At 46.4% G+C, this 23161-nt stretch overlaps 1 protein-coding gene across 3 annotated transcripts in view; it reads right to left on the bottom strand.

Annotated features, from left to right (window-relative positions):
• Positions 1-23161, bottom strand: part of LOC138950181 (dentin sialophosphoprotein-like) — a 57985-nt gene that overhangs the window by 8138 nt on the left and 26686 nt on the right. For all 3 annotated transcript variants that reach the window (XM_070321918.1, XM_070321920.1, XM_070321921.1), the window contains 8 exons: positions 22356-22587; positions 21184-21394; positions 15916-16100; positions 15161-15238; positions 11960-12046; positions 4114-4184; positions 243-2162; positions 44-126 (listed from right to left, as the gene is read on the bottom strand). In XM_070321918.1, the coding sequence (XP_070178019.1) occupies positions 44-126; positions 243-2162; positions 4114-4184; positions 11960-12046; positions 15161-15238; positions 15916-16100; positions 21184-21394; positions 22356-22587 (2867 nt within the window). The remainder of the gene's footprint in view (positions 1-43; positions 127-242; positions 2163-4113; positions 4185-11959; positions 12047-15160; positions 15239-15915; positions 16101-21183; positions 21395-22355; positions 22588-23161) is intronic.

Genomic DNA, 23161 nt, shown 5'->3' with positions numbered 1-23161 from the left:
AGTTATGAGTTATGAGTTATGAGTTATGGGTTTTGAGTCTCACCTGTCTCTGGAATCTGTCTCCCTGGAGTGAGACCTGTCTCTGTGAGACTGAGACTGAGAGCTGCCCGACCACCTGTCTGCATCCTGTAACACGGTAACACACCACACCTGTTACATCTATCAACATGGCAGAGACAGAAACAGAGACAGAATTAAGAAAGAACAAAAAGAATGTAGGAGTGATGGTGCAGGAGACATACCTTGCCGCTCTCGGGGCTGCCATCACGACGCCGCCCCTCGCTCCTCGCCCTCTCCCCCTCTTCTGGCTGTGACTGCGACCCCGGTGCAGGGTCCTGGCTGCCCCCTCCCCCTCCCTCCCCACTCTCCTCCACGCCAGACCGTCGGTCGCCATCGCCTCCAGACGCGTCCCCAGACCACGCGCCTTTTCCTGCCGCAGAGTCCTCGGGGTGGGTGGGGGAGCGTGGTTCGGTGCGATCACGATCGTCGTCTGCTGTTGCCCCGTCCTCGCCACCCGAGCGCCACTCGGTGTGCTTCTCGCCGTGCGCTTCTTCCTGGCTTGCTGCGTCCCGTGACAGTTCCGTGCTCTTCTCTCTCTCCTCGGGGGAAGGGTTTCTGTCTTTTCCCTGGTTTGCTTCGTCTTGAGACAGTTCTGTGTCCTGTTCTCTCTCCTCTTGAGGCGGGTCTTTGTCTTTTTCCTGGCTTGCTGCATCGTCTAGAGACTGAGCATCATCTTGAGAGTGTTCTGTGTCCTGTTCTCTCTCCTCTTGAGGCGGGTCTTTGTCTTTTTCCTGGCTTGCTGCATCGTCTAGAGACTGAGCACCATCTTGAGAGTGTTCTGTGGCCTGTTCTCTCTCCTCTTGAGGCGGGTCTTTGTCTTTTTCCTGGCTTGCTGCATCGTCTAGAGACTGAGCACCATCTTGAGAGTGTTCTGTGGCCTGTTCTCTCTCCTCTTGAGGCGGGTCCTTGTCTTTTTCCTGGCTTGCTGCGTCGTCTAGAGACTGAGCACCATCTTGAGAGTGTTCTGTGGCCTGTTCTCTCTCCTCTTGAGGCGGGTCTTTGTCTTTTTCCTGGCTTGCTGCATCGTCTAGAGACTGAGCACCATCTAGAGAGTGTTCTGTGGCCTGCTCTCTCTCTGGGTCTCTGTCTACCTCTCCAGGCCCCTGGTTTTCTTCAGACAAGGTTTCTCCCTCATTGCCCGATGCTGTTTCCCCGTCAGGCAAGGTTTCTCCCTCATTGCCCGATGCTGTTTCCCCGTCAGGGAAGGTTTCTCCCTCATTGCCCGATGCTGTTTCCCCGTCAGGGAAGGTTTCTCCCTCATTGCCCGATGCTGTTTCCCCGTCAGGCAAGGTTTCTTTGCCCTCTGCCTCCTTGACGGGGATGTCGTCCTCTCTTTGCCGGTCCAGTTCTTCGTTGTCGTCCTCGGAGCCGTAGTCCTGGGACACCAACATAGGTCTGCCCGTACCCGTCTCCCTCCCCTCTCTCCCGGCCTCCCTCCCCTCTCTCCCAGCCTCCCTCCCCTCTCTCCCCGCCCCCAGTGCCTCAGCCTCTGCTTGTGACGCCATGTAGTCCTTGTCAGCCTGCATGTCGGTCTTGTCGTCCTCACTGATTGGAGCTGCCGGGGCTTCTGATTCTTCTTCACCGCTCTTTCCATCTGCTGCCTTGCTATCTTCTTCACCGCTCTTTCCATCTGCTGCCTTGTTTTCTTCTTCACCGCTCTTTCCATCTGCTGCCTTGCTATCTTCTTCACCGCTCTTTCCATCTGCTGCCTTGCTATCTTCTTCACCGCTCTTTCCATCTGCTGCCTTGCTTTCTGCTTCACCGCTCTTTCCATCTGCTGCCTTGCTATCTTCTTCACCGCTCTTTCCAACTGCTACCTTGCTTTCTGCTTCACCGCTCTTTCCATCTGCTGCCTTGCTTTCTGCTTCACCGCTCTCCGCACTGGATGCTTCCACAGGACTGTCTTCCCAACTGACGTCCATGGATTCCCCCTTCTCAGCTGAAGAAGCCCAGGTGACGTCAGATTGTTCTTGCTTCTCCGTTGCTGCGTCTTGCCCCGGGGACGGCGCCGGCTTGTGGGCATGCTGTGAAGCGCCCTCTGTGGGACGGCTGGTACATCCTTCTCCCGCTGTCTCCTCAGAGGACTCTGTTGCTGCTGGTTCCTGGGACACACATGTGAAACAGTCAAGCCTCTACTGTATAACATTCAGTCAAACCTCACACAGAGGACACACACCTGAGTCTGACAACACACAGAGGACACACTGTGACACACACCTGAGTCTGATGATACACAGAGAGGACACACACCTGAGTCTGACAACACACAGAGGACACACTGTGACACACACCTGAGTCTGATGATACACAGAGAGGACACACACCTGAGTCTGACAACACACAGAGGACACACCATGACACACACCTGAGTCTGATGATACACAGAGAGGACACACCGTTCTTTCTTTCTTTATTTGCTTTTTAACGTCGTTTTCAACCACAAAGGTTATATCGCGACGAGAGGACACACCGTGACACACACCTGAGTCTGATGATACACAGTGAGGACACACCGTGACACACACCTGAGTCTGATGATACACAGTGAGGACACACCGTGACACACACCTGAGTCTGATGATACACAGAGAGGACACACCGTGACACACACCTGAGTCTGATGATACACAGAGAGGACACACCGTGACACACACCTGAGTCTGATGATACACAGTGAGGACACACCGTGACACACACCTGAGTCTGATGATACACAGAGAGGACACACCGTGACACACACCTGAGTCTGATGATACACAGTGAGGACACACCGTGACACACACCTGAGTCTGATGATACACAGAGAGGACACACCGTGACACACACCTGAGTCTGATGATACACAGAGAGGACACACCGTGACACACACCTGAGTCTGATGATACACAGAGAGGACACACTGTGACACACACCTGAGTCTGATGATACACAGAGAGGACACACTGTGACACACACCTGAGTCTGATGATACACAGAGAGGACACACCGTGACACACACCTGAGTCTGATGATACACAGAGAGGACACACCGTGACACACACCTGAGTCTGATGATACACAGAGAGGACACACTGTGACACACACCTGAGTCTGATGATACACAGAGAGGACACACCGTGACACACACCTGAGTCTGATGATACACAGTGAGGACACACCGTGACACACACCTGAGTCTGATGATACACAGTGAGGACACACCGTGACACACACCTGAGTCTGATGATACACAGAGAGGACACACCGTGACACACACACCTGAGTCTGACAACACACAGAGGACACACTGTGACACACACCTGAGTCTGATGATACACAGTGAGGACACACCGTGACACACACCTGAGTCTGATGATACACAGAGAGGACACACCGTGACACACACCTGAGTCTGATGATACACAGTGAGGACACACCGTGACACACACCTGAGTCTGATGATACACAGTGAGGACACACTGTGACACACACCTGAGTCTGATGATACACAGAGAGGACACACCGTGACACACACCTGAGTCTGATGATACACAGAGAGGACACACCGTGACACACACCTGAGTCTGATGATACACAGTGAGGACACACCGTGACACACACCTGAGTCTGATGATACACAGAGAGGACACACTGTGACACACACCTGAGTCTGATGATACACAGAGAGGACACACCGTGACACACACCTGAGTCTGATGATACACAGAGAGGACACACCGTAACACACACCTGAGTCCGACACTACACAAAGAGGACACACCATGACACACACCTGAGTCCGACAACACACAGAGAGGACACACACCTGAGTCTGACACTACACAGAAAGAACACACTGTGACACACACCTGAGTCTGACACTACACAGAGAGGACACACACCTGAGTCTGACACTACACAAAGAGGACACACCATGACACACACCTGAGTCTGACACTACACAGAAAGAACACACCGTGACACACACCTAAGTCTGACACTACACAGAAAGAACACACCATGACACACACCTAAGTCTGACACTACACAGAGAGGACACACCATGACACACACCTGAGTGGCTGGCATCTCACTGACGTTGGGGTCGTCTTGACCTTGGCTGTCTTCTGCATGGCTGTCTGCATCTACAACACACACACGTTAAGAGAATCATCACCATGGTAACATCTACACCACACACACCAATGTTCACATGTTGAGAGAATCATCACCATGGTAACATCTACACCACACACACCAATGTTCACATGTTGAGAGAATCATCACCATGGTAACATCTACACCACACACACTAATGTTCACACGTTGAGAGAATCATCACCATGGTAACATCTACGCCACACACACTAATGTTCACATGTTGAGAGAATCATCACCATGGTAACATCTACACCACACACACTAATGTTCACACGTCGCGAGAATCATCACCATGGTAACATCTACACCACACACACAAATGTTCACATGTTGAGAGAATCATCACCATGGTAACATCTACACCACACACACCAATGTTCACACGTTGAGAGAATCATCACCATGGTAACATCTACACCACACACACAAATGTTCACATGTTGAGAGAATCATCACCATGGTAACATCTACAACACACACACCAATGTTCACACATTGAGAGAATCATCACCATGGTAACATCTACACCACACACACTAATGTTCACACGTTGAGAGAATCATCACCATGGTAACATCCACAACACACTCACCAATTTTCACTTTGAGAGAAATATCACATCACTATTACTGTATTAGTAAAACTCAGTCAAAATATTATCTGCCGAAAGTTTTAAGCACACAAGTGAACTGTCAAGCGTTTTATTGTGACTTAGATCTGAAAGCAGCCACAAATGTATGACATGACTGAAGCATAGGTTAGCTCTGATGGAATTTAAACCAAATCTGCATTAATTTTCCGATCCCTAATTAACACTTTCGTTTTCCAAAAGTGCTCAAAGCCAGAGCAAGCCTATGACCATGTGACTGGGAGACAAAAAAATTACCCGGTGCGGAAATGATAATAGGAATCCTATCACTGTAACATTTGATCACCTTGCTCAGGTGTTCAACCTTCACCGGATCACGATTTGGACTACACAGTCCGGATGATGTGGGTCGTGTACGACCCATACTTTAAAAGAAGGATTCAACGTAAAAGGTATGGATCATAAACGACCCAAGCCACCCGAATAGGAATAAACTCTTTACCAGCTCTGTACAGAGTATGGGTTGTACACGACCCACCATCCCAATAGGGATAGCTAGGGTAAAATTCCTTCTTTAATTCCATTGACCCTCGTCATCCGGACTTCCCAATTCAAATTACGTCATTGTTTATTTCTTTGTTTACAAAGATAATCCTTCAGACAGGGGTCGATGGGAGGGTCCTAAGGTGTTTGATGATTACATCAAGTCTTGATCAAAAACTCACAACAGTTTCAGAGATACAGACACTTGTGTGAGGCTCTGAAACCCATGAAGCACGGTCAAGGTTAACCTGAAGACTGAGTAGCTATCAACAGTTTCAGTGATACAGACACTTGTGTGAGGCTCTGAAACCCATGAAGCACGGTCAAGGTTAACCTGAAGACTGAGTAGCTATCAACAGTTTCAGTGATACAGACACTTGTGTGAGGCTCTGAAACCCATGAAGCACGGTCAAGGTTAACCTGAAGACTGAGTAGCTATCAACAGTTTCAGTGATACAGACACTTGTGTGAGGCTCTGAAACCCATGAAGCACGGTCAAGGTTAACCTGAAGACTGAGTAGCTATCAACAGTTTCAGTGACATGTTGAGTACTAATGCCAGTAATGGCATGAATAATTCTGGGAACACAGCCATAGGAAAGCACTGACACTAATGACATGTTTAAGGCTACATACCATATCCATTGGTGAATCCCATTTCCTGCTATGGTTTGCGTCACCACAGCATAGGTGTCAACCTATACGGTTTGGCCGTATTGCTGTACGGGAAAAATGCATTTTTTACCCAATACGGTGTATAGGAAAATCTATACGGGCAAAAGAAGAATATACGGCGAAAAGAAAAAATTACAGCAAAGTTAAAATGAATGATAACAATGGAGATTGAGAGACAACGATCGACGCTTTCATGCAGACGACTCTCAAACGTTGTCATTGCGCATACTCAGACTCTTTTTCCACTTGACTTCCTATAAATCACTTCCGGTTTCCGGTACATTCTATCAAGCGTCGATCAACAAGCATGGCATCGCAAAGTTATCCTCCAGCTAAAAAGCTGAAAACTACATCGCAAAGTGGATCCGGACGACATCTTAAAGAGTGGGAGAGCCCAATTTTTAACAACGGTGCATACGCTGGATGGATTAAATCTTCATCAGAAGGCCCAGACTACTCGTTTTGTGTCCCATGCAGGAAACATGTGAAAGTGCGTGCCTCTGGATTTTACGACCTGAAGAGCCATTTTTCAACACGTGGGCACAATACAATTTTATAAGGTCTTGAGCTGTCTAATACGGTTTTGGAAGGCCTCATATAAGGGCAACACCAATGATAGGTTGACACCTATGCCACAGTTATACACATTTCTGTTTGCAACACGCTCAAGAAAATACACAAAAGCAGAAAAACTGTCAGACTTTTTCCATGTTAAAACTTGCATTGAGAATTGGGTAGAAGATGGGGCGGGTATGGGGCAAAGATATTGCATGTGAAATGTCAGCCAGGTGATGCTGACAGGCACAAACTTGACTAAATATGGCAACACAAACCATGTTGCTACAGCAACACAAACCATGTTTCTATGGCAACACAAACCATGTTACTATGGCAACACAAACCATGTTCCTGTGGCAACACAAACCATGTTCCTGTGGCAACAAAACCATGTTCCTGTGGCAACACAAACCATGTTCCCATGGCAACAACACAAACCATGTTCCTATGGAAACACGAAGCATGCTATGAGCGAACAGAAAAGCACAGTACACAGCCACATGCTATTTGACAGTCAAGAAAAGTGGATGCAAAGCAAGCACTAGTCAAATACTTACACATCTAGAGAATGCATCAAGCCCAGTGCTGACCGGAGCTATTGAAGCGACAGTATTGTGACAAGCACACTGAAATACTAATCATACCAATAACATCAGACGTTCTGCTGGTAAAAAAAAACTGCCAGAAATGATACGGTTAAGATCACACAAAAACACACATGCAAAAACAAAACAGACGTTTGACATCGTTAAACTTGTAACAAAAACAACAAATTACCCCAAACGTGCATTCTAGAAACAGTTCATCTTGTCAGTTTTTATTCATCAAAATTTCACAGTAACAGTTTGCGATTTTCAGAAAACGTGAACAAGAAGAAAAAAATGGACAGTAGGACAGTATCAACGTCAGTCTATTTTAACTGTGAATCTTGGAGACAGGGACACATGGCCCTGCGACCATGAAGCTGTCGCACAACAGGCAGGGAACAACAAAGCGCAACCTCTTTCAACATCCGGTTTTACACAGCTCAGTCATACCATGACAAACGGCTTCAACCATAACTACAACAGAAGGGGTCTAGGGTGCATTTCCTGTGGGTAGGTATGACACTGGTAAGTCTGGCGCCAAGCGTGAATCACCTCAGCGATAGCATTGCTTCCCTTCATACTCATCCGAACTGTGGTTCAAAAGGGATGAATTTTCTCATCTGAAATCTGTTCAATTAAAATTGCAACACACTTTGAAAAATACAGAAAAGGAAAAATGGAAATCAAATTTTGACTTTTGACTATGCATTATGCGAAAACGCTACGGAATATGCACCCAGGTGTGTTCCCTGCACCCAGGAGTGTTCCCTGTACACAGGAAAAACACTGGCAGGAAGTGCACCAGTTGAGGTCGACGTAGACCCCTTCTGCATAACTACACAGCACGGCACCACCGAGCACAAAAACATCTCCATACAGCTCATGCAAGCATCCACTACAAGTACTACACACAAGCATGCACTACAAGTACTACACACAAGCATCCACTACAAGTACTACACACAAGCATCCACTACAAATACTACACACAAGCATCCACTACAGGTACTACACACAAGCATCCACTACAAGTACTACACACAAGCATCCACTACAAGTACTACACACAAGCATCCACTACAAGTACTACACACAAGCATCCACTACAAGTACTACACACAAGCATCCACTACAAGTACTACACACAAGCATCCACTACAACTACTACACACAAGCATCCACTACAACTACTACACACAAGCATCCACTACAACTACTACACACAACTATCAACAACAGTATCCATACAGTGTGCATCAAAAAAACATTTGGAATGAAGTGTCAGCGAAAACAATCACACAACTGTGCATGTGCCCATATGAAACAAGCTCCATGCAGCTTTTACAATAACTCTTGATATGAAACAAGCTCCATGCAGCTTTTACAATAACTCTTGATATGAAAAAAGCTCCATGCAGCTTTTACAATAACTCTTGATATGAAAAAAGCTCCATGCAGCTTTTACAATAACTCTTGATATCAAAAAAGCTCCATGCAGCTTTTACAATAACTCTTGATATGAAAAAAGCTCCATGCAGCTTTTACAATAACTCTTGATATCAAAAAAGCTCCATGCAGCTTTTACAATAACTCTTGATATCAAACAAGAAGGGCAAAGCCCATACGACTCACATGCTTTACACATTTTTCCTACCAAAATACATGTGACCTTGACCCAAGGTCAAGGTCATCCAAGGTCATGCAACACAAAGCTGTTAATTCAAGACATAGGAAGTACAATGGTGCTTATTGGCTCTTTCTACCATGAGATATGGTCACTTTTAGTGGTTCACTACCTTATTTTGGTCACTTTTCATAAGGGTCAAAGTGACCTTGACCTTGATCATATGTGACCAAATGTGTCTCATGATGAAAGCATAACATGTGCCCCACATAATTTTTAAGTTTGAAACAGTTATCTTCCATAGTTCAGGGTCAAGGTCACTTCAAAATATGTATACAATCCAACTTTGAAGAGCTCCTGTGACCTTGACCTTGAAGCAAGGTAAACCAAACTGGTATCAAAAGATGGGGCTTACTTTGCCCTATATATCATATATAGGTGAGGTATTGAATCTCAAAAACTTCAGAGAAAATGGGAAAAATGTGAAAAATAGCTGTTTTTTAGGCAACATTTATGGCCCCTGCGACCTTGACCTTGAAGCAAGGTCAAGATGCTATGTATGTTTTTTGGGCCCTTGTCATCATACACCATCTTGCCAAATTTGGTACTGATAGACTGAATAGTGTCCAAGAAATATCCAACGTTAAAGTTTTCCGGACGGACGGACGGACGGACGACTCGGGTGAGTACATAGACTCACTTTTGCTTCGCATGTGAGTCAAAAAGCTCCATGCAGCTTGTACAATAACTCTTGATATCAAAAAAGCTCCATGCAGCTTGTACAATAACTCTTGATATCAAAAAAGCTCCATGCAACTTTTACAATAACACGCTTGATATCAAGTACCAGTCACTTGCTAAACTTCCCCTGGGCAGAAAACCAAAGCGTGCAATAGACAGTATTGGGAAATAAGTGTGTGGGGTCTGTACAGGTGTCAAAGAGTGTATATCCTTGCTATTTCGGGGAGAAATAAATTCCCACGTGCTCTTGTCCATGTGTTTCAGTCACACCCTCGCTATCAACTGGCCCTCCAATCTCCCCTGAAGGCGGCGTATGGCTGCCTAAATGGCTGGGTAAAAACGGTCATACACGTAAAAACCCACTCGTGCAAAAACACGAGTGCACGAGGGATTGAGCCCACAAAAAAGAAGACGGCCCCCTGATGATTGTCCCCATAATAGCAAGGGTCTTCCCTCTTTCACATCCCCGACAAACCTCGCACTTAGGTTTGGAATTCGTCTCCTCGGTATGGTACTGGCCACGTAAACATTTTCTGAAACTTTATTTATACTTTAACACTTCTGAGACAAAAAAAAACCACACTTTGTCTGACCCACTGTTCGTACAAAACAGAACTAAACGAAACAAAGAATTATACTTGGTAGAGTATGACCAGTCAAATAGTTTTGAAACTTGTCCCTTAAAACAACACTTCTAAAATGAAAGTAACAATTACACACTAAACTTTCAGTCAGTAGGGAACACAAAATGAAAGTTACAATTACACGCTAAACTTTCAGTCAGTAGGGAACACAAAATGCAAGGCAAGCCAGACTTGAGAACAAGGGTGAGGATAAAACACAACAGTTGACTACCAAGACCACAATGCAACACCAATATATATACAGTGGAACCCCCATTATAAGCCCTCCTTATTAAGACTCCCTCATTATTAAAGACTCCCTCTAACCCTAACCCTAACCTTGGACTGAGATCTAGCACAGGGCATAACAAGCACCTTGGACTGAGATCTAGCACAGGGCATAACAAGCACCTTGCACTGAGATCTAGCACAGGGCATAACAAGCACCTTGGACTGAGATCTAGCACAGGGCATAACAAGCACCTTGGACTGAGATCTAGCACAGGGCATAACAAGCACCTTGCACTGAGATCTAGCACAGGGCATAACAAGCACCTTGGACTGAGATCTAGCACAGGGCATAACAACCACCTTGGACTGAGATCTAGCACAGGACATAACAAGCACCTTGGACAGAGATCTAGCACAGGACATAACAAGCACCTTGGAATGAGATCAAGCACAGGACATAACAAGCACCTTGGACTGAGATCTAGCACAGGACATAACAAGTACATTGCACTGAGATCTAGCACAGGGCATAACAACCACCTTGGACTGAGATCTAGCACAGGACATAACAAGCACCTTGCACTGAGATCTAGCACAGGGCATAACAACCACCTTGGACTGAGATCTAGCACAGGACATAACAAGCACCTTGGACTGAGATCTAGCACAGGGTATAACAAGCACCTTGGACTGAGATCTAGCACAGGACATAACAAGCACCTTGGACTGAGATCTAGCACAGGACATAACAAGCACCTTGGACTGAGATCTAGCACAGGACATAACAAGCACCTTGGACTGAGATCAAGCACAAACAGTAAGCAGCCATTGTGGGCAGTCTCATCCATAACAATAACAAGCGTGGAAACAAATGAAAGACTTTAAATTTATCCTCCCATTAAATGAAAAAGACACTGTCACCGACATTATTTGCAGATGCTTCTTGAGTTTTTCTCAGGCAAATTTGCCAACATGGCCATAAAAGCTTTGGCATTTTTGCAAATTAAAGCCAGTGCTAAATATTCCCCCCCCCCCCCTCCCCCCCCCCATCATCGTGTGAAATGTTTGCAGCTTTGCCAAAATAACAGCAACATTTTCAACAATTTAAAAAAAGTTGCGATGCTCGGCTGACTGTGGACACAAAGCAATACCTCTGTCCGTGCCCTGCCTGCCTCACGAGGTTGTAAGAGTTCCCGTCACCACAAAGCAATACCCCTGTCCGTGCCCTGCCTGCCTCACGAGGTTGTAAGAGTTCCCGTCACCACAAAGTACAGCCATGCAAGCGAGCAGAGGGTGTAGATGATTTCCATAGGACAGGGAGAAAGTGTCAGTGCGTACGAGTTTCCCTTCACCCTACAGCAGTGTAAGCACAGGCAGGCAGAGATGCAAAGCGGTGCAGTGCACACAGAGAGTGTCAGTGAGTACAAGATCCTCCACCACACAGAGAGTGTCAGTGAGTACAAGACCCTCCACCACACAGAGAGTGTCAGTGAGTACAAGATCCTCCACCACACAGCCCGGCAAGCGGCAGATACAAGCAAAGCTGTGCCACAGAGGTCAAGGGGGAGAGGGTCAGGGGTCAAACCTACTTGGATTGACCAGGCTCTGTTTCTTGACCAGCCCCAGGGCGTCCAGGATGGAGGCGTCCGGCTTGCGTCGCGGGTCAGTCTGCTCGTCTGTCACAACACACCAACATCACCATTACACAGTCATCTCCCTTCGTTTTAATAGCAAGATCTAGATGTGGTACTTTTGAGGACGTGTACGGGAACGTGTACAGGTAACGTCATCAAATCTAGTTTTTACGTCACGCATTTGCCAAGATCTGCAGTCTTGGTGGGAGCAAAACAACGTATGCATTTGAAATATTGGAGAAAAAAGTGAGTCACGGGTGACGCAATATCTACACGTACGCGTACTGGTCTTTGCTACACGTTCGATCATCTAGAACACTGTATTATAGACGCGGGTCAGTCTTCTCGTCTGTCACAACACACCCAACATCACCATTACACAAGAAAATTGGTTGATTAAAATCAACATGGCCGAAGCAATGTTTTCATAAAAGAAGCGGTATTGTACGGGCACATGTTGAATTTGGGTTACATGTGTTGCAGAGTATTTGAAAATCCGTAGGCATAAAAACATGCAAAGAAGAGTGATAGGTCCCTGTTGTGAATATAGTCAAGTGGATAAATTGATTACTTATGTTTCACACTAGTTTTGCTGTTACAGCAGTCCCTCTCATGAACGGACACCCTTGGGCCAGTGCAAACCTGTCCGTACATTGCAGGTGGCCGGTCACGGGAGAGCTCCCCCCCCCCCCCCCCCCCCCCCCCTATCACACACACTCAGGCACACTGACGGATTGAGTGAGTCTTTGCTACTGGTGAACGAGCTCTACTTGTCCTAAAACAATAAGGTCAAACTACTACAATTTATAACTGAAAGGGAAAAAACTGTCCTGTAAAAATGACGTTAATTCAACGGTGTCAGAAAAAGAAATAAAAAAAAATCCTCAAATTCCTGAGAATACAGGCACCCCATGAAAGCAGCCACGAACGTACTCACAGAGGCACACATGCTTGTGCAGATACTTTGCCAAAGTATGAATTGAAAACCTGCATATGTGGTAATTTTTTTTGTGTGGCTTTATTGAATACTTCAGGCAGTGACTTTTCCCTGTCCAGTTTTCTCTTTCGTCTCTCTTACCCCTCGCTTACCCCCCCCCCCCCCCCCTTACCCTCCACTCCCTTTACCCAACCCCGACAGCACAAATTTGTAATCTGCAAGGCAGAGTACACATTTTCTAAAAGGAAGACTACTCCTCTTCAATTATATACAGAGATCTTCCAGCTGTCTCCACCATAAGCCAAGTGGTCGAGTCTTATACCCCCTTTCCACACAACCGTTCTAGGTCCCCTTCCCGTACCGACCAAGGAACGGTGCGGGCACGGGAGGGATCGGGACAGAACCGCAATGAACGTAACTGATTGTTAACGGAACTGCTTTGAACAGTAGGGTCGGTAGGGACGGCTGAGTTTGGGCTGCATGTTCAAATTTTTAGCCGTTCCCCTCCCGATCAGAATGAACGGTAATGGAACCTCAACCCATCGGTAACGGAACGCTTGGATCGTTAAAGGAACGTAAAGGAACGTAAAACAACGGTAACGCAATGGTAGCGCTCTCACACACTGAGTTGTCATACCCGCATTCCACACATCCGTTCTAGGTCCCGTTCCCTTACCGACCAAGGACGGCTGGCACTATGGTCAGACGCTGCTGAAAGATGCCAAAAAACGGCTGTTTGCGCAGCGTTCCATTGTTGTGGCAGCAATCCTTGGTTGGTACGGGAACGGGACAAAGATCGGTTGTGTGGAATGGGGGTATACCTTTTGACACTGACAAACTGAAGAATGAACAGAACTATGAGGTAACCGTCTCAATGGTCCAGGCCCAGGAAACAAAGGGTATATGGCCTGGGGCGATTGTAGCTTCCCTTCTTCGTGTCCGATAGACAAGGACAATAAATAGTAGAGCATAGTGCAATTTCATGTTGGCATCTTCTCCACTGAAAGCTATAACCCAAAGACTGAAGACCAAAGTGCTTTACCCCACTTCTGACCCGAATCATCCCCCTCCTGCTAGGTACACGTGCACTCAAGTTAACCTCGGCTTTGACCTGTGTGCCAGGAGTCGGATGAGAGAGAGAGAAAGAGAGAGAGAGAGAGAGAGAGAGAGAGAGAGAGAGAGAGAGCAAGAGAGAGACACACACACACACATAGACAGAGACAGACATAGAAAGACAGAAGCAGAGAGACTCAGAGGGAGACACAGACAAAGATATACATACACAGAGAGAGAGAGAGAGAGAGAGAGAGAGAGAGAGAGAGAGAGAGAGAGAGAGAGAGAGAGAGAGAGAGAGAGAGAGAGAGAGAGAGAGAGAAAAAACTGTAACTGATCTCATGAGAACGGTAACAAAACGAGACATGTCACCTCTCCGAATGCATTCCAATAGGTGACCGGTCCTGCGGCCATCAACAACCAACTCCCTTCCCTTGTAAACCCTGGCATGCTATAGTATGTCGGTCCTGCGGCCATCAACAACCAACTCCCTTCCCTTGTAAACCCTGGCATGCTATAGTATGTCGGTCCTGCGGCCATCAACAACCAACTCCCTTCCCTTGTAAACCCTGGCATGCTATAGTATGTCGGTCCTGCGGCCATCAACAACCAACTCCCTTCCCTTGTAAACCCTGGCATGCTATAGTATGTGGCGGGGGTCAAACAAACTAGGGTCATGTCGGAAAATTATCCAACCCCTGAAGTGTTCAATGTTTCAAAGCTCTAGCTTCTAAAACGCCTCAGATAACATCAATGTTAGGTTATTTTGAATCGAACATGACCCTCTGTGACCCCATATCTTGACGAGGGTCAATCAAACTTACGTCAAATCTGGAGATTATCAAACCCTAAAAGTGTGCAAAGTATCAAAGCTCAAGCTTCAAAAACATCCTCAATGTTAGGATTTATGAAACGAACATGACCCCGCTGTGAGTGCGATCCCAAAATTTGACAAGGGACAACCAAACTTGGATCACTTCGTGAGATCACCAAACCCTAATAGTGTGCAAAGTTTCAGAGGCCTAGCTTAAAAAACATCCAAGATGCCTCAACGTTAAGTTTTTTGTTCACATACGGCTAAACGGCGATCCATACGGACGGACACATATGAATACTAAGACTCGCCCATTACTCAGGTGAGTCGAAAAGGTGTGTGACAAACCAACCTGAGGCAGCCTTGTCAGGCGGCGGTTCCGGCTTGTTGACATAGCAAGTCCTCTTGGAGCAAGACACCAGGTGGGTGGCTGTCAACATCAGTAAAACATTAAAACATCACGGTAAAACATCACAGTATAACATCACGGTAAAACATCACGGTGAAAAATCACAGTAAAACACCACGATAAAAACATAAGGTATCACTTCTTTTTACACAGCCGGCTGACCATTTCATAATTTTATAAGTCACAATTCCGACTGACCTTAGGTCACACGTGCAAAAACAAGTAACGATCCCAACTGACCCAAATATAGTAGGTCACACCTGCAAAAACAATGAACGCGCCGACTGACGCTTAACATTTCCATGTGTTAGCTTCGACGAATAAAATTCATACGCGAAACAACAAGTTCCCGGTTCAAAAAACCAACAAACACCGAAAACTCCAAACTGTTTCCTTACCTTGCAAGTTGACACAATGATAAACAATCAAAATAGTCAATACACTTCAACTAACCTACAACTAAAACTTGTACAGAGAAAGGTTAGAGGAAAATGAAAGCAAAGCAAGAGAGACAGTGCACCAATACGTCTTCACAGGACGGAAACCATTCGTTCAATGACGTATTCCCGCGTTCTATCTCACGTGACCCATTCCTCTCGGAATTGTGGGAGATAAAACTGTACTCTTAATCAATTATTCTCACAGGCGTGTGAAAGTATTGAGAGAGTGACGGGCATGATGGTGGGAGTAGCACATACCGATCCTGTTGGCCAGCTTGCTGGAGAATCCACAGGCGCAGTAGAGCGGGGCGGCCATGGGTCGCTCCCAGGGGGTGGAGCCGGCCAGAGAGGTCAGCTGGCCCGAGTGAAAGCCCATCATGTGTGTAGCATAGGCAAAGCTACAGCTCGTAGCAAAGCGACACATGGAGCACTGGATGTACTTCCTGCACACAGTACACACAACACACTGGATGTACTTCCTACACACAGTACACACAACACACTGGATGTACTTCCTGCACACAGTACACACAACACACTGGATGTACTTCCTGCACACAGTACACACAACACACTGGATGTACTTCTTGCACACAGTACACACAACACACTGAATGTACTTCTTGCACACAGTACACACAACACACTGAATGTACTTCTTGCATCTTGCACACAGTACACACAACACACTGGATGTACTTCTTGCATCTTGCACACAGTACACACAACACACTGGATGTACTTCTTGCACACAGTACACACAACACACTGAATGTACTTCTTGCACACAGTACACACAACACACTGGATGTACTTCTTGCACACAGTACACACAACACACTGAATGTACTTCTTGCACACAGTACACACAACACACTGGATGTACTTCTTGCACACAGTACACACAACACACTGGATGTACTTCTTGCACACAGTACACACAACACACTGGATGTACTTCTTGCATACAGTACACACAACACACTGAATGTACTTCTTGTACACAGTACACACAACACACTGGATGTACTTCCTGCATCTTGCACACAGTACACACAACACACTGAATGTACTTCTTGTACACAGTACACACAACACACTGGATGTACTTCCTGCACACAGTACACACAACACACTGGATGTACTTCTTGCACACAGTACACACAACACACTGAATGTACTTCTTGCATCTTGCACACAGTACACACAACACACTGGATGTACTTCTTGCACACAGTACACACAACACACTGAATGTACTTCTTGCATCTTGCACACAGTACACACAACACACTGGATGTACTTCTTGCACACAGTACACACAACACACTGGATGTACTTCTTGCATCTTGCACACAGTACACACAACACACTGGATGTACTTCTTGCACACAGTACACACAACACACTGGATGTACTTCCTGCACACAGTACACACAACACACTGGATGTACTTCCTGCACACAGTACACACAACACACTGGATGTACTTCTTGCACACAGTACACACAACACACTGGATGTACTTCTTGCACACAGTACACACAACACACTGGATGTACTTCTTGCACACAGTACACACAACACACTGGATGTACTTCTTGCACACAGTACACACAACACACTGGATGTACTTCCTGCACACAGTACACACAACACACTGGATGTACTTCTTGCACACAGTACACACAACACACTGAATGTACTTCTTGCACACAGTGCACACAACACACTGAATGTACTTCTTGCACACAGTACACACAACACACTGAATGTACTTCTTGCACACAGTGCACACAACACACTGAATGTACTTCTTGTACACAGTACACACAACACACTGGATGTACTTCTTGCACACAGTACACACAACACACTGGATGTACTTCTTGTACACAGTACACACAACACACTGGATGTACTTCTTGCACACAGTACACACAACACACTGGATGTACTTCTTGCACACAGTACACACAACACACTGAATGTACTTCTTGCACACAGTGCACACAACACACTGAATGTACTTCTTGCACACAGTACACACAACACACTGAATGTACTTCTTGCACACAGTACACACAACACACTGAATGTACTTCCTGCACACAGTACACACAACACACTGGATGTACTTCTTGCACACAGTACACACAACACACTGGATGTACTTCTTGCACACAGTACACACAACACACTGGATGTACTTCTTGCACACAGTACACACAACACACTGGATGTACTTCTTGTACACAGTACACACAACACACTGGATGTACTTCCTGCACACAGTACACACAACACACTGGATGTACTTCTTGCACACAGTACACACAACACACTGGATGTACTTCCTACACACAGTACACACAACACACTGGATGTACTTCTTGCACACAGTACACACAACACACTGAATGTACTTCCTGCACACAGTACACACAACACACTGGATGTACTTCTTGCACACAGTACACACAACACACTGAATGTACTTCTTGTACACAGTACACACAACACACTGAATGTACTTCTTGCACACAGTACACACAACACACTGGATGTACTTCTTGCATCTTGCACACAGTACACACAACACACTGGATGTACTTCTTGCACACAGTACACACAACACACTGGATGTACTTCTTGCACACAGTACACACAACACACTGGATGTACTTCTTGCACACAGTACACACAACACACTGGATGTACTTCTTGCACACAGTACACACAACACACTGGATGTACTTCTTGCACACAGTACACACAACACACTGGATGTACTTCTTGCACACAGTACACACAACACACTGGATGTACTTCTTGTACACAGTACACACAACACACTGAATGTACTTCCTGCACACAGTACACACAACACACTGAATGTACTTCCTGCACACAGTACACACAACACACTGAATGTACTTCCTACACACATTACACACAACACACTGAATGTACTTCTTGCATCTTGCACACAGTACACACAACACACTGAATGTACTTCCTACACACATTACACACAACACACTGAATGTACTTCTTGCATCTTGCACACAGTACACACAACACACTGAATGTACTTCTTGCACACAGTACACACAACACACTGGATGTACTTCTTGTACACAGTACACACAACACACTGGATGTACTTCTTGTACACATTACACACAACACATTGAATGTACTTCTTGCACACAGTACACACAACACACTGGATGTACTTCCTGCACACAGTACACACAACACACTGAATGTACTTCTTGCACACAGTACACACAACACACTGAATGTACTTCTTGCACACAGTACACACAACACACTGAATGTACTTTTTGCACACAGTACACACAACACACTGAATGTACTTTTTGCACACAGTACACACAACACACTGGATGTACTTCTTGCACACAGTACACACAACACACTGAATGTACTTCTTGCACACAGTACACACAACACACTGAATGTACTTCTTGCACACAGTACACACAACACACTGGATGTACTTCTTGCACACAGTACACACAACACACTGAATGTACTTCTTGCATCTTGCACACAGTACACACAACACAGTGGATGTACTTCCTGCACACAGTACACACAACACACTGGATGTACTTCTTGCACACAGTACACACAACACACTGAATGTACTTCTTGCACACAGTACACACAACACACTGAATGTACTTCTTGCACACAGTACACACAACACACTGGATGTACTTCCTGCACACAGTACACACAACACACTGGATGTACTTCTTGCACACAGTACACACAACACACTGGATGTACTTCCTGCACACAGTACACACAACACACTGAATGTACTTCCTGCACACAGTACACACAACACACTGGATGTACTTCCTGCACACAGTACACACAACACACTGAATGTACTTCTTGCACACAGTACACACAACACACTGGATGTACTTCCTGCACACAGTACACACAACACACTGAATGTACTTCCTGCACACAGTACACACAACACACTGGATGTACTTCCTGCACACAGTACACACAACACACTGAATGTACTTCTTGCACACAGTACACATCAAGGTGTAATCAAGATGTAATCAAGGTGTAATCTTCTTCTTCTGCGTTCGTGGGCTGAAACTCCCATGTACACTCGTGTTTTTGCACGAGTGGATTTTTACGTGTATGACCGTTTTTACACCGCCATTTGAGCAGCCATACGCTGCTTTTCGGAGGAAGCATGCTGGGTATTTTTGTGCTTCTGTAACCCACCGACTCTGACATGGATCACAGGATCTTTTTCGTGCGCACTTGGTCTTGTGCTTGCGTGTACACACGAAGGGGGATAAGGCAATGGCAGGTCTGCACATAAGTTGACCTGGGAGATAAAAAAAAATCCCACTTCTGACACCATTGCTGCAGCCCAAGCAAAGGCCTTGAGCTGAAGGGCTGCAGCATGCAGATGGAGAACTACAGGGGACTAGCCGTCCTAAGTGCAGTGTCCCCTCAGCAATATGCGCGCTTCTCTGTGAAAACGCCTCAAACCCCACCATGAAGTATCCTTCCAAGGCACAACGCTTCCCTGCCAGGCTTGATGAGGTGCCTGGTCCATGGTGGCAGGAAGACCAGCATACCCCCCAGCACACCTTGGTCGGGAAATGGGCAGCGGAGCGAGGAAGTATGAGGATAGAGCCCGCATGCCTAGCAGTGTCCCCAGGAAGACATCTGGTTACCACCACCGGTCCCAAAGAAGAGCTCCCTTCCCGGGACGGCATCTGCGGTCGAGTTGAGGGGCTCTCTTTTCAAAACGGGGAGGAATGTGGTGAATGTCGATTTCCCTGTTAGGCTAAGGGAGACGACTCCATTAGATTCCCCCTGTACCGGAAGTGTAAAGCCACGCGGTGGCGGGGAAGAGAGCAGATTCGAGCAAGACACAGACCAGACAACACCTGACAGCATCGACTCTACGACCGTCTTCAAGACTTGAAGACGTTCGTGTTACAGCCTTTAACGGTAAGTCCGTTAGAGGCGCTTATGCTTAGTTCCCCCCGGGGGAGCTCAGCATTATGAGAAGTTAATGTAGCAAACGCAAGGCGGCTGGGTGAACCCCGGCCGCAGTGCGTGTTTACATTTGTTATGTGTTGCGTGCGTACCGTCCTGTCAACCGTCCTGTCCGGGATTCAAACCCACGACCTTCCAATTTGGAGGCCGGCGCCTTACCACCAAGCCATTTTGCCCCTCAGGACAAGGTGTAATCAAGGTGTGATCAAGGTGTGATCAAGGTGTGATCAAGGTGTGATCAAGGTGTGATCAAGGTGTGATCAAGGTGTGATCAAGGTGTGATCAAGGTGTGATCAAGGTGTGATCAAGGTGTGATCAAGGTGTGATCAAGGTGTGATCAAGGTGTAATCAAGGTGTAATCAAGGTGTAATCAAGGTGTAATCAAGGTGTGATCAAGGTGTAATCAAGGTGTGATCAAGGTGATCAAGGTGTGATCAAGGTATGACTGACTTGTAGTGGTCGCTGGTGTTCATCAGCATCTTGCACTCAAAGCAGGACGCCACGGCAGTGGCTCTAGGCAGTCGCAAGCCCCTGTGTTCCATCACCTTGGAGATGGTGGGTGCGTTGAGCGACTTGGGGCCGCCCGACTTCTTGGTGATGATGCCTGTCTCCGGCACCTTGATCATCACCTGGTCCGGGGTACTGTACTTGGCGTTCACACCTGTTGACACATTGCTACAGTCGTTAACACTTCAAACCTGTTGACACTTTGCTACTCGTTAACATTTCAAACCTGTTGACACATTGCTACAGTTGTTAACACTTCAAACCTGCTAACACATTACTACAGTCGTTAACACTTCACACCTGTTGACACATTGCTATTCATTAACACTTCAAACCTGTTGACACATTGCTAGTCATTAACACTTCAAACCTGTCGACACATTGCTAGTCGTTAACACTTCACACCTGTTGACACATTGCAACAGTCGTTAAAACTTCACACCTGCTAAAAAATTACTACAGTCGTTAACACTTCACACCTGTTGACACATTGCTAGCCATTAACACTTCAAACCTGTTGACACATTGCCAGTCGTTAACACTTCACACCTGTCGACACATTGCTAGTCGTTAACACTTCACACCTGTTGACACATTGCTAGTCGTTAACACTTCAAACCTGTGGACACATTGCTTGTCGTTAACACTTCAAACCTGTCGACACATTGCTAGTCGTTAACACTTCAAACCTGTTGACACATTGCTAGTCGTTAACACTTCAAACCTGTCGACACATTGCTATTCGTTAACACTTCACACCTGTCGACACATTGCTAGTCGTTAACACTTCAAACCTGTCGACACATTGCTAGTCGTTAACACTTCAAACCTGTCGACACATTGCTAGTCGTTAACACTTCACACCTGTTGACACATTGCTAGTCGTTAACACACCTTATGCTGAATTGTGTTCATACCTGACACCTATACCAACCTGACAATGCACAGACAAGATCAGATGACACCGACACACACACACATAGACACACACACACATAGACACACACACACACAGACATAGTGAGAAAACAACCCCCCCCCCCTCCCATCCCCTTCCCATTCCCTTATTAGGCTAATACAAACAAAACAAAACACACACACACACACACACTGACCAATGACCCCCTTCTGGTTGGGCTGGTGGCATGCCTTGCGGTGCTGCTTCATGTCTATGGGGTTGAAGAAGGACAGCTTGCAGAAGGCACACTTCTTGTTGCCGGACTTGGTCTGGTGCCGCAGCAGGTGGTGGTAGTACGTCTGGGTCTGACCCCACCCCTGCGACACGAACTTCACGTTGAACACTCGCAGGCAGTACAGGCACAGCATGTTGTTGGAACTGTCGTGTTTCTGTAGCAAAAAAAAATTACAATCGGTAATTATAGGACCCAAACATACTGCGTGTACGAACAATGGAACAAACAATGGCGACTCCCCAGTACAATCACATTTTTTTCACAAGTGAGTTTTACACGTTAGACCGTAATGACCTCACAATCCATGCAGCCCTTCGCTGATTTGGGAAGAGGCATCGCTGGTATTTTGCTGTTTGTATAATGCACTGAATTCTGGGTTACAGAATGTTTTGCGTGGGTACTTGGAGGGCTCGTGTCTGCATGTACACACCAAGGGGGATAATTCACTGGCAGGTCTGCACATAGCTTGACCTGTGAGATGAGAAAAAGTTCCACCCTTAACCCAACAGACGCGGCCAGGATTTGAACACTTAACTTTCAACACAGGAGGCTGCTGTCGTGTGCACTAGGCAATTGCGCCTTCAGCCAAGATTTAAACACTCAACCTTCAGCATGTGAGGCCTGCGTCTTATCCACTGGACCACTGGGCCAGTCCTAGGGCTTATCCACGGGGCCACTACGCCAGTCCTGGAGGGCTTATCCACTGGGCCACTACGCCAGTCTTAGGG

The sequence above is a fragment of the Littorina saxatilis genome, linkage group LG16 (genome assembly GCF_037325665.1).
Source record: "Littorina saxatilis isolate snail1 linkage group LG16, US_GU_Lsax_2.0, whole genome shotgun sequence".
Lineage (NCBI taxonomy): Eukaryota > Metazoa > Mollusca > Gastropoda > Littorinimorpha > Littorinidae > Littorina > Littorina saxatilis.
Note: the sequence above shows the minus strand (reverse complement) of the source record. Positions and strands in the feature narration are given on the sequence as shown.